This window comes from Nomascus leucogenys, chromosome 21 (genome assembly GCF_006542625.1).
Source record: "Nomascus leucogenys isolate Asia chromosome 21, Asia_NLE_v1, whole genome shotgun sequence".
Taxonomy (NCBI): domain Eukaryota; kingdom Metazoa; phylum Chordata; class Mammalia; order Primates; family Hylobatidae; genus Nomascus; species Nomascus leucogenys.
The window spans coordinates 12,336,475-12,354,753 of record NC_044401.1 but is presented as its reverse complement, the minus strand read 5'-3'; the positions used below and the strand labels follow the sequence as shown (position 1 = coordinate 12,354,753).

At 38.3% G+C, this 18,279-nt stretch overlaps 2 protein-coding genes across 3 annotated transcripts in view; both read right to left on the bottom strand.

The window, feature by feature from the left end:
* GUCA1C (guanylate cyclase activator 1C) overlaps nt 1-11,257 on the bottom strand; it is a 46,047-nt gene extending 34,790 nt beyond the window's left edge. Inside the window, exon 1 of one of the 2 annotated variants that reach the window (XM_003261781.3) lies at nt 10,937-11,257. In XM_003261781.3, coding sequence (XP_003261829.1) covers nt 10,937-11,140 — 204 coding nt within the window. In that variant the 5' untranslated portion in view covers nt 11,141-11,257. The remainder of the gene's footprint in view (nt 1-10,936) is intronic. The other variant, XM_003261782.3, reaches the window with a different exon arrangement.
* A 5,220-nt stretch (nt 11,258-16,477) lies between these two features.
* The window catches only part of MORC1 (MORC family CW-type zinc finger 1), a 172,717-nt gene continuing 170,915 nt past the window's right edge, over nt 16,478-18,279 (bottom strand). Inside the window, exon 28 of the mRNA XM_003261783.3 lies at nt 16,478-16,693. Within this exon, the coding sequence (XP_003261831.2) occupies nt 16,616-16,693 (78 nt within the window). The 3' untranslated portion in view covers nt 16,478-16,615. The remainder of the gene's footprint in view (nt 16,694-18,279) is intronic.

The following is an 18,279-nucleotide window of genomic DNA, read 5'->3' as shown; positions in this document are numbered from 1 at the left end:
CAAGTGCAGTGAGATAATAATACAGAATGTTAACTATGTGAGTTTGCTCCTGGTAATCCCTCCTGTCATCCAGCTCTCCCCACATTCTTAAAGAAATTCATTGCCTAAGAGATAGGTCATTGTAGCAGAAGGTCAAGCAGGAATCAAGAGTTCATTCTTAGCTCTCAAGTTTCAATGGTTGAAGCCATTTAGGATTCAGAGCATAAAGTTTATGCCATAAACAAAAGATTTAGAAGAATGCATAATTAGAGACAGTTTTTCTAGATTCTCCAGTCTACTCCCAAATTACATAAAGATTCCATAGGCTGGGAAGGTGTGGAATAAGAGAAGGAAGAGAGAGTTGCCAGATATCGAGGGGGAGGGGGGCGCTGATATGTGAGAGCCAAGAACAGTTGGATGACGTAATACAAACACCACTTTTGGCAGTTGTAAGAGCAGAAGCACCTGTGATTCACCTCCTGGGTAGAGATACACCAAGTTCCCCTGCACCTAGCGTAGATTGGGAGAAAAGGCTGTAGGTGTATTTGGCCAGAGAAGCCTGACCCAGACTAAGAGGCCTTGGAGTATAAAGTAGCTAAGAGAGAATCTGACTTAGGAGGCATAGCCGTGAAGAAACAACAGCCCTCTGAATGAATCAGGAGATAAGGAGGGGGACTATCTCCACAAACACTAGTGTAGACAGATTCTCCCCCAACACCTGGAGGTTTGGATGCAGATTTGGGGTTTACATGCAATCCTGGAGAGTGGCGGGAGAGCCCTCCTTTGTAAAGGAGGACTCAAAATGTAAATTTAGTAGAAAACTCAAGTAACATTTCTTGAATGCCTGAGTATGGAAGCTGAAATTCTTACCAGATACACAAATAAGAAATACATTTTAGTCTTTTATCCCTTGCCCCCCTCTCACTTTTCCCCATAAGCCCCTAAAGTCCATTATACAATTCTTATGTCTTTGCATCCTCATAGCTTAGCTCCCACATATTACTGAGAACATATGATGTTTAGTTTTCCATTCCTGAGTTACTTCACTTAGAATAATAGTCTCCAATCTCATCCAGGTCATTCCACCTGTACCCCAATAACTTATGGAAAAATTTTTTAATAAATAAATATAATGATAAACCAAATTTAAAATAAGCATATAAAGTCTGTGGACAAAACAAGAAATTCAAATAAAAAAATAAACATATAAAGAAAAGAAATATATTTTAAACTTCTTCTTGAGATAATTACTCCAATTAAGCACTAACTTGCAATTTGGAAGGTATGGTGGCCTCCTTTGGAATACATATGGGGAAAAAAGGAGGGAAAGGGAGGAATGGAAAGGAAAGAAGTGCATATGTAAAAGTGAGGCTACTTAAGTTGTTTCCTGCAGGGTAAACACACCTGATAGGAATAATTTCAGAGAAACCTGAGGATGACCCTGTCTGGCAGATGCACCTGAATGTGTTCTGAGATAGAGAATCCGGGACTGGCCAACCCGGAGATTTGTTTCTTGTCTATGAGGAACATCTAAGCCCCGTCCCGTCCTATGGAACATGGGTCACAGGTGATTGAGGCCCTGAATTTTAGGTAAAATGAAGGTTGCCAGGTGGAGGTCATTAAGGGGAGGGTCTTAACTGAAAACACTATAGCAACCGCATGCTGTTTGTAAGCGATTGCAGTTTTCCTGCCCAGCCTGCCACCACTGGGCCATGCAGTTATGTTGTCCAGCCCCTGCCACTGGGCTCTCTCTCTTGTATGTAAGCCCCTAATGAAACCCCATGTCTCATTTGCTGGCTCTGGGCAGCTTGTTTGGCCTCTTGAACCTGGTGCCTTCCTTATGAAGGTTAATAGGGGTTCAGCACAACATCTCCCTATTATTTTATTTAATCACTCAGTAAATATGTTTGCTATCTCCTGTATGCCATCATGCTAGAATAGGTGCCCATTCTGGGGAAATGTGGGATTTGAGGGGGTCAATAATCCTCTTATTCTTCATATTTCTGTACTATTGTTTCATGATGATGAATTGATGTACCACTTGCACTTAAAAAGAGAAAGGAGACTTAGAGGAGTAAACGGAGGGTGAGAAAGAAGGCAGCACGCCTAAAGTGCAGAGCGCAGGATGAGTGGCAGGGCCAGGTGCTCCTTCATCCTCAGCCTCTGCATGGATGTCAGCAGAGCAGAAGGAAGTTCCACTCTGTGCACTCCCTAGGAGCATAGCCAGAGTGCAGGTTCATTCCCAGAACAGCAAGTACTTTCCCGAGAACTGGGTGGTTTGTATCAGTCTCCAGGTGAAGCCTATGGATGCTTAGGTGAGAATAGTGCAGCCCCTGCCCACTTTCACTGCCTTTAAGGAACCAATGGCCAGCAACAAAAATCTACAGTTTCTGTTATATCTGTGCTGGCCCGCACCCGGCCCTCAAAGGCTCACTAGGCCGTCACCAGGTTTTGCGTTGGCAGTGGTAGTTGTTGTGGCCGGTCTTTGGAGCCCACCTAACTTCAAGTCCCACATCTCACCTGGTTTAGGTGTAACACTGACCGCAAGAGCCACATACTTTCATTTTGTACTCATCATGGAGACTTTATGTTTTGACACGTTTACGCCAGTCTAGGACATCGGCTTTGAAATCAGTAGAATTTTCATAATGGAATGAATGATTCCCAGCTGTAGAAACTAAGGAACTTGTGTTGCCAAGTCTTTCCCAGAGACAGATCTTAATTTTGAGAGGAGCAGTTTCCATCACTGACCTCACCTATTAAGATTTGCTGTCTTCTGTGCTATCTTTAAATTTTTAAAGAATCCCGTTTTTAAGCATGTACATAGAACATGTACCTATTTAAAATTAAATACAACTAAAAGGCCTATCATTAAAAACACTGAATTGTGGGTTTTTTCCTAGTCTTTACTCAACATTTGTAATGAAGATGCTTATTCTTATATCTTGATTTAGTAATTTTAGACATTGGCTTCCTGTTATACAAAAGAGAAGTATTTAATTTTATGACCCTCATATAACCCAATGATGTGCTGGAGGGTATTTCATCTGCCAGTGTGAGCTGATTGTTAAATTGTATAAGCCAAGTATTAAACAGTCATTAGCTTCAAAATTGGCCACCGCGCGAGTATTTACTCTATGGAAATAAGCAAATGTCACCAGAGTTACCTGCCCTTGAACCCTCTGAGCTAATGAAGCATTCACCAGCACACTATTGTTCTCCCACCAGATTCCCTTAATTGTAGTTAATCTAAAAGAGTTTCATTTTAATGATTGTGGTAATTGGTTTTTTGAAACAGGGTCTCTGTCACCCAGGCTAGAGTGCAGTGGTGCAATCACTGCTCACTGCAGTCTCAACCCCTCCGGACTCAAGCGATCCTCCCACCTCAGCCTCCTGAGTATCTGGGACTATGGGTGTGAGCCACTGTGCCCAGCTACTTTTTTTTTTTTGTATTTTTTTTAGAGACAAGGTTTTGCTATGTTGCCCATGCTGGTCTCGAACTCCTGCACTCAAGCCATGTACTCGCCTTCTTGGCCTTTGAAGAATATTGGGATTACAGGCGTGAGCCACCGTGCCCAGCCTATGGCACATTTTGTTCTCTGCATAGCCGTGGCATACCAAAATTATTGACTTCCTTGTTTTACATGGAGTTAGTAATTGACTCATTGTAATCAGCCTGACACCACCTGAACCTAGCAGACAATTCACTAAAGACAACCAATAATTATGTGCCTTTAAACTATTCTTGCCAAACAAATCTGAATCTATTTAAGTTTCTACAGCTAAATACCAGCTTATGGGTAATATGAAGAATCAAAAGCAAGTTAGATGACACAAGAGGACAATCAGATACATTTAGAATGCGGGATATTCTACAGAACCAATGACTCACATTCCCTAATGAATCATTGGCATGAAAAGGGAAGGAGATGATTAGAGAACTATTACAGAAAAAAAATGAAGACTTGAGAGTCATAACCACAAATGCAACATGGCACATTGTTTGGATCCTAGCTCAAATCAAGAATCTGAAAAAAAAAAAAAAAAAAAAGGATGCTTGAAACAATTGAAAATTGGTCCACAGACTGGGTATTAGATGATATTAGCAATTATTAGTTAATAATAATGTGTATTTCAAAATCACTAAAAGAGTAGATTTTAAATGTTCTCTCACACTTAAATGATAAGTATGTGAGATGATGTATATTTTAATTAGCTTGAGTTAATCACTTCACAATGTATTAACTACTAATAGCCTGCTATTGCTTGGAAGCCTTACCAATAACAGAAACAGTTGATTAACACATAGTTTCTATCTTATGTGTACTGTATAATGCATTCTAACAATAAAGTAAGCTAGAGAAAATAAAATGTTATGAAGAGAAAATATATTTACTACTCTTTAAGTAGAAGTGGATCATCATAAAGGTCTTCATCCTCATCAGGATATCCTCACGTTTGAGTAGGCTGAGGAGGAGCAAGAGGAGGGGTTGGTTCTGCTGTCTCAGGGGTGGCAGAGAAGGAAGAAAATCTGTAAGTGGACCCTCATAGTTCAAACCTGTGTTGTTCAAGGGTCAACTGTATATCATATCATAGCATTGTACCCCATAAATATATACCATTATTATTTGTCTATTTAAAGTTTAAGATGGAATTACTGTTATTTTTAGGTATGCTAATGGCATAGTACTTATGTTTTTAAAATGTCCTTATTGGTATAGATGAATAATAAATATTTTTAGGACAAAATTACATAATGTTGGAGTATTTTTTCTTTTAAAAAATCCAGAACACATGTAGGAGGACAGATGAAACAAAAATGGCAAAATTTTTATAATTGCTGAAGCTGGGTGATGCGTCTATGAGAGCTATTCTACATTTGTATGTGGAAAATTTTCATAATAAAAATGTTTAAGGTATTTCATTTTAAATTTTGGTAGTTTTCCTTGTACTTTGCCTTGTTATTTTCAGTCAAATGTAGCATCAGATTTGTTAAATATCTATTAACAAATTAATATTGCTTTTGAAATCCTCGAACATAGTAGCTGATTCATCAATGTCATTCTTTAAGGTCCTCCCAGGATCCCCCTTCTTCCTTCTCAAACGGGATTAGCAGCTCACTGGACTTTCTGCATATAGCTGTTGATCTGGACTTTCCTGTTCTATGATCCTGAGACTGCCCTTACCTGATTTCCTATGTTGGATTCCTCTTTTCCTGCTTGCTGATACATGTCCTCTGATATGGTTTGGCTCTGTGTCCCCACCCAAATCTCATGTTGAATTGTAATCTTCAATGTTGGGAGAGGGACCTGGTGGGAGGTGATTGGATCATGGGGGTGGTTTTCCCCTTGCTGTTCTCGCAATAGTGAGTTCTCACGAGATCTGGTTGTTTAAAAGTGTGTAGCACTTTCCCCTTTGCCCTCTCTCTCCTGCCACCATGTAAAGACGTGCTGCACCCTTCTATCATGATTGTAAGTTTCCTGAGGCCTCCCCAGCCATGTCTCCTGTGCAGCCTGCAGAACTCTAAGCCAATTAAACCTCTTTTCTTTATAAATTACCCAGTTTCAGGTAGTTCTTTATGGCAGTGTGAGAACAGACTAATAAACCCTCATTTTTGATGGAGCACCTACTCCAGAGCTTCCTAAAAAAAAAAGTAGGCCGGGCGCGGTGGCTCACGCTTGTAATCCCAGCACTTTGGGAGGCCAAGGCGGGCGGATCACGAGGTCAGGAGATCGAGACCACGATGAAACCCCGTCTCTACTAAAAATACAAAAAATTAGCCAGGCATGGTGGCGGGCGCCTGTAGTCCCAGCTACTCGGAGAGGCTGAGGCAGGAGAATGGCGTGAACTCGGCAGGCGGAGCTTGCAGTGAGCCGAGATTGCGCCACTGCACTCCAGCCTGGGCGACAGAGCGAGACTCCGTCTCAAAAAAAAAAAAAAAAAAAAAAAGTAAGTGTGAAATAAATTTTCCAGTCTTCGCATGTCTTTATTCTCTCTTCATATTTGATTTGGCTCGATAATTTCCTCTCAGAATTTTGGAAGGTTTTTTTCCACTTCTAGCTTCTGGTGTTGGTTTTAAGAAGCTCAATGCTATTTTGGTTTCTATTTCTGTTTTCTTTCCTTTCTTGAAAGACTTTAGGATTTTCTTTTTACCCTTCTTATAAAATTTCTCAGAATACGCTGTAGGTTGATGTCTTTCTGCACATTGTGCTGGGCCTTGTGAAACTTGCGTCTAACAGATCTGGGAAATTTTCCTTTTTTTTTTTTTTCCTGAGATGGAGTCTCACTCTGTCACCCAGGCTGGAGTACAAGGGCACGATCTCAACTCACTGCAACCTCCGCCTCCCAGGTTCAAGCAATTCTCGTCTCTGCCTCCAAAGCAGCTGGGATTACACGTGCCCACCACCACGCCTGGCTAATTTTTGTATTTTCAATAGAGATAGGGTTTCATCATGTTGGCCAGGCTGGTCTCGAACCCTGACCTCAAGTGATTTGCCTGCCTCAGCCTCCCAAAGTGCTGGGATTACTGGCATGAGCCACCACATTGGCCAATTTTTCTGATTTTTTTGTTATAATCTTCTACTTTCTCTGGCCCCTTTTTCTGTGAGTCTTATTAATAGGATAGTAGACCTATTCAGCTCAATTTAAGGATTTTATCTGGAGAAATGCATGTGTGGAAGGAAATAGGGAGGGAGTCTGTAACAGTTGAGCCAGCTGTCAGACCATGGTGTCAATCTGATCCAGGTGAAGAAGAGAGGGAGGGAAGGTTGGGAGAAGTGTCCTAGGCACTCCTGCAACCCAAGGTCCAGCAAAGCTGCCAGGGAATCCCTGAGCCAAGGCCTGTAGACAGAGGACTCTCCTGTCTGTTAGGAATAACCCAGCCTTAGTATTTTTGCTGCACTCAATCATTGGTGGTAGTCTAAGCTCAGGCCGCATGGATTCAGGGCAAGCACAATTTGAATTCTAAAGTGAAGCATCTAGGGCATTGGTCAATTACATTCCCCAAAGGTCTGAGGTGCTAAGGCCATGGCCATTACCATAAAATAGGTTCCATTACCATTGTGACGGTTGAATGTATTCATCTATTCAGTGCACCTAGAACAGTGTCAGGCACATCATCACCACTCAGAAAGTGGGTTTTGTTTTCCAGCTTTATTAAGGAATATTTGACAAATAAAAATTATATATATTTATGGTATACAATATGTTATTTTTATATGTGTATTCAATGTGAGATGATTAAAAGAAGCTAATTTCCATATCCATCACCTTATCACATACTTATCTTTTTTTGTGGTTAGAACATCTAAGATTTTTTCTTAGAAATTTTCAAGTATGAAATATTTTATTAACCACAGTCACCATGCTGTACAAGATGCCCAGAACTTACTCATCCCGCATAACTAAAACTTTGTACCCTTTGACAAACATCTCCCTATTACTCCTCTTCCCCGTCACCCCCAGTCCTTGGCAACAGCTATTCTATTCTCTGCTTCTCTGAGCTTGACTTTCTTAGGCTCCACATATCAGTGAGGTTGATTATGCATTACTTGTCTTTCTGTGTCTGGCTTATTTCACCAAGCATAATGTCCTCCAGGTTCATCTATGTTACTGGAAATGACAGGATTTCCCTGTTTTTTTGAGGCTGAATAGTATTCCATTGCATATACATGGCATAGTTTCTTAATCCATTCATTTGCTGATGGATAATACTTGGGTTGATTCCATATCTTGCCTGTTGTGAATAGTGCTGCAATAAACATGGAGTGCAGATAACTTTTCAACATATTGATTTCATTTCCTTTGGATATATACCCAGAAGTGAGATTTCTGGTTCATATGGTAGTTCTATTTTTAATTTTGTGAGGAACCTGCATACTGTTTTCCATAGTAGCTGTACTCGTTTATATTCCCACGAATAGTGTGTAAGGTCTCTCTTTTTCCCCACATCCTTGACACTCAGAAAGTGTTATTGTTATTGAATGCCAAGGAGAAATCCACCATGCTGTGTGATTAGCTAAAAAATATTATTATAAATTTTATGCTTTAAATCTCAGAATGTATTTACTTTTATTTTAAGCACTATCCTAATAGGCTTGCTTAGCTTGAATACAATCCAAAGCCAGGTTAGAAATGGCACATTAAAAAGAGATCAAAAGCTCATTAATATTATAACAATAAGAAAGCTGTGAAATGTGAGTTTGACAGCAGGAGAAAAGACAGAACAACAAGAAAAAGCAAACACAATGATAAAAGCACAAAAGGAAACAGCTCCAGAAACTTCAATGGGAATGGGTGTCTCATGGTATTACACAGAATATAACAACTGCTGTTCATAATAATGACCCTGATATATTAAGAAAGCGCTTTACCAGCACTTTGAGGAGGTAGAAAAGTATGAAATGCATTTTAAAATAATTTCCATCTATAGCACATAAAAGAAAAAGAAAAATATTGCATGATCTCATTTACATGTGGAATCTAAAAAAAATCAAATAGAGTGGTTACGAGGAGTGGGGTGGGAGAAAAGGAAATGGGGAGATGTAGGTCAGAGGATAAAAGTAGCAGATATGTAGGAGGAACAAGTCTGGAGATTCATTACACACCATGAGGACTACAGTAATAAAATTGTACTTATATGCAACTCATGCTAAATGAGTAGATTTTACTGCTCTTGCCACAAAGACCAAAAAATGGGTAACTATGTGAGATGATGGATATGTTAATTTGCTTCATTACAGTAACCCTTTTTCCTATCCATATGTATCCCATAACATCATGTTGTATACCTTAGACATACACAATAAAATTCATTTTAAAAATAAAATTTAAAAAATAAAGTCGAACTTACAAAAACACAAAGAAAAAAAGAAAACTGCAGAGAAGCTGCATAGAAATAGCAAATCTTTGGGGATTCTGGACAGTTGCTAGTTTTATCAGTTCATCTAATTAAATATATGACTTTGTTTTTCTGTGCATAATTGCACATCATTTCTTAGTATCACTTGATAATGAACAATCCTTACTCTTGTCATTTTACCACCTGATTTTATGTTGAGATCCCCACACCTTTTGTGGCATTTGTCATTACTGCTTAGGCTCACCTCCTTCCTAAGCAAACATAAAATCTCTTTGATGAATAGCAGCGGAACTTCCAAGCCATCTAAATTAAGCTCCTGGGATGGGTCGGGCCATTCCTGTGGTGGACACTGAGAGGACTCTCACACCAAGGACACACACACCTGTTTGGACATTGTCCCTGCTTCCTTGACAGTGGGCTTCATCTGACAGCAGATCCTTGCTTCTATCCAGGACTCCTTTCTGCATGTTCCCACTCTTGCATGTGAACCACTGACATGTACAATGCGTTCACAAATACTGGGCCAGCAACCTAACTGCTGGCATGGTATATGACATCAACGCCTTTGGATAATAACTGTAAAACTCGATGACAGCTCATTTTCTAACTTCTCAGGAGTACTTAGAGCCTAAGAAGCTGCTGTCTAGAGCAACAAACTTTCATCCTGATATTGGGCTGCTTATAGCAGCCATACAAAGAGTGAAGCACAGAGAATGACAGAGAGAAAGAAAGAGAAAACTGAGATTGAGAGTTGAGAGACACACACACAGGGAGAGGCAAATAAAGACAACGTGGCATCATGGTTATAGTATCTGGAACACATTTCCAGGATTAATAACAAAAGCGGAATCTGCCACATTTTCCCACTGATTTGTCAGCTCTTTGAAGGTCGCCTTTTGCTTACATTGACACTAAGTAAAATTGATGAGGAGGAAAGCACTGTCATGCTAAACAGGCAGTGCTTAACTCATGTTTGGTAACAAAGCACAAAAGACCATACCATAATGTCCTAAAGAAATCTGTTCCTGACATTGCTACAAGGATTAAAATAGCTGTTAATTTTGCACGGGTTTAATTTTCCCAAGTTCCTGCCTGTTACCTCCTTTTAAGTCACCTGCTTCTTGGTTTAAAGTATTTTGCTAAATTCTACACATCCTATCAAACAACCAGTTTTTTTTTTAATTTTACTCAATTTACCTCCCCTTCTTTCTCTTCTATTATCAGTTGGATGGCCTCCTAAAGTCATCTATTTTCTATTAGCATTTTCTCTGTTCCTTTTTATTCTAGTCAACATCTACATATTTTGAAATATACAAATCTACAGTAAAATAACCAAAATAAACAAGTAAAAGCAGGCAGAACCTGAGCATGATATTTGAGGTTGTTGCTTTTTTGTCTCTCCTTTTTTTTTCCATTCCATATATTCTTTTCCCTTCTCTTTGTATTTTTTCAAGAAATGAAATTAAATGCACTACAGCTCCTCAGTAATGAGTAAATTCAAGACAATAGTTGAGTAACAATCTTTAGAAACAAAAATTTGTCTGAATTTAAAACTGTTAACTTTCCATTTTCCCCAAACTAAATTGGTCAACTATGGGGAAAAAAGTAATACGACGCAGTTTAACTTTTGATTTGAGTACAGACAACATGTTGGCTAATTTGTATTGATTATATCTGCCAATCTAGATGCAATCACACTCTTAAAAGCAGAGTCCTGTAATTTGCTTTTCTATAAAATGTCACCAATGCATTAAATACTTCAAAAACAGTCTTTGTAAATCAATCTGTACTTATTAGATTTATTTAAATGATAGCATTAGAATTCCATGCCGAGATTTAATTTGGTTTTAAAATAACTCCCTACATGCAGAACACTTCCTAGGGTGGGAGAGGCTAGTTCCCAATTATTTTCATGCCGTCAGTACTAAAAGTGTTTAATGACTCACTTACCTACAAGCTGTGAGTTGCCTGAAGACCTCTCTATTCAGTGGGATGCACACATTTTACTTGAGGCTATTTTATAGGAAAAACAAAAAAAAAAGGAAGGAGTGCAGAACCACAGCATTTTCAAATGAAACGAAAAGTAAAAGATCTTACCTTGTTCGTGTCAAAGGTATTATAAACTTGATCAATATGTTTATTGGCCTTCTGATTCAGACCTTGCAGACCCAAAAGTGTCTTAAATTCATGTAGTGTTTGCAGGCCAGATGGATATTCCATCATAAATGTTCTGTACCACACATGGGTCTCTTGTGTAGGAACTGCTATCTGATCACCAGCTATAGATTTGCCATTCCCCATCTTGACTCACAGTCTACAGCTTTTCCTCAGGTTGTTTTCACATAAGTTTTCGCTGGATTTAGTCCCTTACTCCTCACTAAAACTGAAGGCTAACATATGCCCTCAGAAAGCTACTCTAAACCTCTTACAGCAACAGCCAAATAAGAATAGAAAGCCAGTGAGATTAACTCATCTGCCCAGTTTTAAAATCAAGGTCACTTGGCACTTGGTAACTAACATGCTTACAGTCATGCACAGACATAGTTTTTTGTGAAGGGAAGAGGCAATATTTTAGAGAGGGTGATCCTTGTTATATTGTTAGCCATAAATTTTGCCTACATTATTGAGTGGTACAGTGGGTCTAATGGCAGGAACTTTGAGTTGCAATCAGGAAGCCTAGATTCTATGCTTTGTTCTTCCACTTATTAACCACATTGAAACATTACTTACATTCTTGTCTGTTTCCTCATCTGTAAAACAGTAATACAAGTTTCTGCCTTTTCATACCTGAGTATTGTGAAGATAAATTTAGATAACATTTTACATGAAAAAATCATACATTGAGTATTATTAAAAATAAGTCTATGTATAAGAGAGAAAAATAGGTAGAGAGAATCAAATAGTAGTAAGAACTTTAGATGTAGTAGTCAGATAAAGGAACATATTGGGCTGTGTCTTCTGGTGGTGTTCTTCCTTTCTCTCCCCCACGCTCTGTTCTTACCTTTTTCTGGTCTCTCAAGTATCTACACATGCCATTGGCCTGCCAGCTTTATCTCACTCCAGTTTTCTAATCTGGCTAATCTTGTCCTAACCAAGCCCCATTTGCCAATGAACTTAAGAACAGGGTCAATGGACCTAAGAACTGTATCCAAGGTCCAGTAGTGGAAATGAATGCTTTGTGTGGTCCTCAATCCATTTTGGTACCAACCATACTTAGAACCAGAAAACCCCAGGTGGAATATAATTCGGTTACCCCTAAATAATTGTTCTCCTTTTTTTTTTTTTTTTTTGAGATGGAGTCTCGCCCTGTCGCTCAGGCTGGAGTGCAGTGGCATGATCTTGGCTCACTGCAAGCTCCGCCTCCTGAGTTCACACCACCCTCCTGCCTCAGCCTCCCCAGTAGCTGGGACTACAGGCACCCGCCACCACGCCCAGCTAATTTTTTGTATTTTTAGTAGAGATGGGGTTTCACCGTGTTAGCCAGGATGGTCTCGATCTCCTGACCTCGTGATCCGCCTCAGCCTCCCAAAGTGCTGGGGTTACAGGCACAAGTCACCACACCTGGCCTACAGTTCTTTTTTCTAACCTCACTCAATTCTTTTATTTTCATTTTGGCCCAGTTCATATATCTGGTCTCTGTCTTTGTCCCTATTCCTTAATCCTGACTGATTACCTGTTTATTATAAAACCCTTGATTCCTAAGAAGGAGCCATCACGGCCTAAATGAACTGCCTTGACCAGAAGTGGTGGTGGTTATGGTGAATATGGTTAATTTTATTTCAAACATATCAATGTAGACTCTCAATGGGACATTTCGATGTCATAAATAGAGTTAAATAAAAGGGCTGGGCACAGTGGCTCATGCCTGAAATCTCAGCACTTTGGGAGCCCAAGGTGGGTGGATCCCTTGAGGTCAGGAATTCGAGACCAGCTTGGGCAACCTGGTGAAATCCCATTTCTACTAAAAATACAAAAATTAGCCAGGCATGGTGGCGCACGCCTGTAATCCCAGCTACTCGGGAGGCTGAGGCAAGAGAATCATTTGAACCCTGGAGGCAAAGGTTGCAAGTGACCTGAGATTGTGCCACTGCACTCCAGCCTGGGCGACAGTGAGACTCTGTCTAAAAAAAAAAAAAAAAAAAAGGTGAAAATAAGGTCATAGAATGTAAAACTCATCCATTTGAAAGAGTTACTTAAAACCATTAGAGTGAATTATATTCTTTTTTAGACAGTAAAAAGGACAAAGGGGAGACAGTGAGGACTCAGCCTCGGGACTATTCAGCTAGGAATTAGAGAAATATCCTGCTAGAATTTTCAAAAAGCATTCTTTGGGGAAGTCCCCTTTAAGACTCTTTCTAAATGTCTGCCAGAGGATGCTCAGAGGCGCTGACTTCTTATCACCATTAACATTTATTAATCACTAATTTTTAAATTAAAGAAAAAATGGATACAGATGACGGCAGAGGAAGGTAGTAAAAGTTTTCAAGGAGGCAAGAAAATCCTTTGAGGAAGGAAAACTTTGGATAGATCAAGAATATAAGGACCTGAGATCCAGAAACTGTTTCTTCATATAAATTCTACTTTAAAGAAAATTGGCCAAGCGCAGCGGCTCACACCTGTAATCCCAGCACCTTGGGAGGCCGAGGTGGGCGGATCACCTGGGGTCAGGAGTTCGAGAGCAGCCTGACCAACATGGCAAAACCCAGTCTCTACTAAAAATACACAATTAGCCAGGCATGGTGGCACGGCACCTGTGATCCCAGCTACTCAGGAGGCTGAGACAGGAGAATCGCTTGAACCCGGGAGACGGGAGGTTGCTGTGAGCAGAAAAGAAAACCTGCATAATGATCATTTGCTGGTGCAGAAAAAAACTTTAAAATTATTTGTAAAATGAAAATTCTTATATTGAATACAATATTGAAGTCCAAAAATCAGGAGTCTTGCTGTATAGAACATTAGCCAGTCATAAGATAATGGGAAAAAGCCTTCATTTATGATAGGCTAAAAAATAAATCTAACTGCAATAAATATAACTAGGAATGTGCAAGATGTATTTGAAGAAAATTTTAAAATGGTACTATAGGGTTCCAATGAAGACTTGAGGATATGCAAAGGCATATCTTGGTCTTGTGTAGAAAGACTTAATATCAAAAAACGTATCAGTTCTCTCTATATTAATCTGTATTATCACCACAAACCCCCACCTAAAAAAAAATAGAATTTGAGGGATATTGGTGGCTACAAAATGTAATTCTGAGAATCAAGCATAAAAAAAAACACAAAAAAATTTGAAAAATAAAATTAAATAGCCTACCAAAAACACCATGAATCTGGCATGAGAAAAGATGAAGCATTCAATGAAAAATAAATAGATTCTTTTTTAACTAGGCTCAATTACAAATAAGAATTTAATATGCAATAAAGGTGGTATGGTAAGACAGTAGGAAAGAACTGATTATCAATTAATAATTCTGGGACAAAGCTATGGCTATGTGGAAATGCACATACACACATACATAAACACAAAGGATTTCTAACTTACTTCTTACTCCAAAATAAATTTTAGATGAATCATAGGTTTAACAATATAAATCACTATAAGAAAACAAAGCAAAATTGTTTTATAATTTTAGCATGGAACAGTCCTCTCTAAATATGACCATAGAAGCCATAAACAAAAGGAAATTAAATCATAATCTTTTTAAAAATCCCAGATGACTCAAAACACCATAAAAACAAAAATAAAAAGTTTGTTAGAAAATATCTGTAATATATATCATATAAAAAAGATAATATTCCTAATGCGAAGATAGTTCTTACAAATCAATAAGAAAAATACCCACAACCAAGTAGAAAAATTGACAAAGTCCAATTTAAAAATCGGAATAACTTTTAAACATATGAAAAGATGCTCAATCACACTCAAAGTGTAAGAAATGTATGTTCAAACTACAAGGATATACCACTTTTCACCTGTTTGATCAGCAAGATAAGAAAGTCTGGTAATCCAACAGGTAGGTGAAGGTGTGAGGAAACAAACTCATACACTGCTGTAGAAGTGTAGACTAATAAAATTTTTTCAAAGTGCTATTAGGCAATATCCATTCATAATAAAATGTATATTCCCTTTGATCCAGCAATTCGTTTCTTGAGACATTTGACAGACATAATTGTACATGTGTGAAATGAACAAATTTATAAGGATATTCAAATGCTGTGTGTATGTAAATCCAAAAGAACAATAAAAATCTAAACATGCATTGATAAGGAAATGGTTAAACAGATTTAGTATTTCCATTGAATAAAATAATAAGGAGCAGTTGAAGATAATGAGAGGTTATCTCATTATCTCTCGATACATATGTATTATTACATGTACTGGTCTCAATATGGAATGATCTTGAAGGTATATTGAGTGGAAAAAAGCAACAGCAGCATCTTTTGGATGCTATTACATCCATATCTATAGCTATATCATGATATATATGGTTTTACAGATATTGATTGGGGACAGATTTACGAGTAACTGGTAAAAACATGCCTCTTGAGAAGAGTACTTAAGTGGCTGAAGACAAAAATGAAATAAAGAGTTTACCATATTCCAGGGCCGGGCGCGGTAGCTCATGCCTGTAATCCCAGCACTTTGGGAGGCCGAGGCGGGCAGATCACAAGGTCAGGAGATCAAAACCATCCTGGCTAACACGGTGAAACCCCGTCTCTACTAAAAATACAAAAAAATTAGCCGGGCGTGGTGGCGGGCACCTGTAGACCCAGCTACTCTGGAGGCTGAGGCAGGAGAATGGCGTGAGCCCAGGAGGCAGAGCTTGCAGTGTGCCAAGACAGCGCCACTGCACTCCGGCCTGGGCGAAAGAGCGAGACTCCGTCTCAAAAAACAAACAAAAAAAGAGTTTACCATATTCCATTTCCCAGGTTCCAGGCTTTTGCTATGTGCATATACATAAATAAAAATTATACAGTTTCACAAATGAATATTAAATGTTTTATTGTTTTTGTCTGAAGTTTCAGACATTTCTAAACAAAAAAACAAACACTTATCAAGAAAAGTGTAAAAACATACTTCTTTATGTATATGTAAATGTAAAACAACAATTTTTACATATGTGTAATATGTATACATATTATGCTTAGGAGATTTATTCTTTTACTATGACTAAATAATAAAATTATATAAGCTATGCCTCAAAGTTTTGGGGGCATTTGTATTTTCTGCTTGACTGAGTGTTGGCTATAGTGGAGAAAGGGCATAATGTCTTTCTTTTTCAACATCTTCAAAAGGAGGTGATTCTGTAGTCCTTCGCATATTGATTTTGAAAACATCTGCTTTTAAATTTTTTTTAAGGAATAACAAAATTACAATAACAATCTTTTAAGGAATAACAAAATTTAAGCTTGAGTGACATTTTCATTTTTTTCAGTAGCCCACATGAAAATTAGAGAACTCTAGATATTATTAATATTTCTGAAAGAAAACAAAGATTTAGATAATAGGATTAGGGAATATATAAATTGTAAATCGGTCTCCATTTCTACAGTATACAATTTTCTTATTTGAAAAAAATTATTTCTTATTGTTAAACAGAATAGACTTTACAGTAACAACAACAAAAAAGAAAAATGTTTAAAAGAATCTTCCAATTTTCTTATTAGCATTTTTTAAAAGGTAATACCATCTCTGACTTAATTTTCAGGAGTCTTTTCATTTTTTTCTAAAGGGAGTCTATGTCTTGTATCTATAGTTACTTTATTTAAATTGTTCTAGAAGAGAAGATTATCTTCTTTAAGCAAAGCTTCTAAATAAGTGTCAATCTGCTCCAGGTCACCTTCTGGACCACCCTGGAAAAGAGAAGCAACAGTCACACCAGGGAAAGAAGCTGCAGAGCTTATTCCTGTAATTTGGGCAGCCTCCTAACAGTCTTCCCTATGACTCATGCTGCAACAAAAGCCACCTTACATTTGAATCATGTTTTTAACCTTTCGAAATGTTTTCTCATTTAATGTCATTTTATGCTAACAAGTGGTTAGAAACTTGGTTCATTTTTTTATTATTTAGTGGAAGTTAGTACAACTTTTCTTCTCTCTTTTTAAAAAATCACTTGCTATATTCCTAAAGCCCCCTCAGTCTAATCTCATCCTTCTCTGTTATAGGCTGTCATCTCCTATTTTTAAAATTAATGAATCTTTAGCCTTGTAGACAAAAACAGACAAGTAGCCAAATTTTGTCTTCTCTGTTTCCTCTATTTCCATTGCAGTGTCTTTTCCCTCAGCTCTTGGCTTACTACCCTGGTCTGTCTCCTCTTTATCCTCTCCTTCTCTCTTTTACTCAGCTCCCTAGTAAGGCGATTTCATACCCTCCTTTCCTGGGCTTCTTCATCCATGGAACAGTTAGACGTATGTGTTGGGTCTTCAAAAAGTTCATGGAAAATGCATATTATGAAAAAACTATGTAGGCATGGATTTCAAAATTTTTGAACAAAAAGAAACTCACACTAAGTTGTTATGACATATTTGACCAGGATCTAATTTGAAGCACTAAAAGGATAAGATATCAGTTTGAAAGCAGCCCCTATCAGAGCAACATGAATTCTGCTGCAATTGAAGCAAGAACATACATCAAATTTATGGTGAAGCTTGGGTGGAAGAATGGTACAATCATTCATGCTTTATGAAAAGTTTACGGGGACAATGTCCCCAGTGGAGAGCCTATAATAGAGAAGGATGAGATTAGACTGAGGGGGCTATAAGACTATGGAAAGTAATTTTTTAAAAAGAGAGAAATCAGCAGTTAACAAATGGATAACTTAAGAACAGATGAGATGATGCTGAAGAGGAAGCTAGCAGTGTCAGACTGTCCACATCCCTTTACAAGGAAAAAGTTAATCTTGTTCATGCTCTAACTAGAGAGGATGCCTGATAATTAATAGCAGAAACAATCGCCAACACCACAGACATCTCAAGTGGTTCAGTTAACACAATTCTGACTGAAAAATTAAACTTGAGCAAACTTTCCACTCAATGGGTGCCAAAACCATTGTGCCTAGATCAGCTGCAGACAAGAGCAAAGCTTTCAATGGAAATTTTAGACAAATGGGATCACGATCCTGAAGGATTTCTTCAAAAAACTGTAACAGGAGATGAAACATGGCTTTGCAAGTATGATCCTGAAGACAAAGCAATGGCTACCTAGAGGTAGAAGTGGTCCAGTCAAAGCAACAGTGGTTGGTCAAGAGCAAAGGTCATGACAACAGTTTTTTGGGATACTCAGGGCATTTTGCTTGTTGACTTTTTTGAGGGCCGAAGAACAATAACATCAGCTTATTATAATGGTGTTTTGAGAAAGTTAGCCAAAGCTTGCATAGAAAAATGCCTGGGAAAGCTTCATCAGACAGTCTTCTTCCACCATGACAATGTTCCTGCTTATT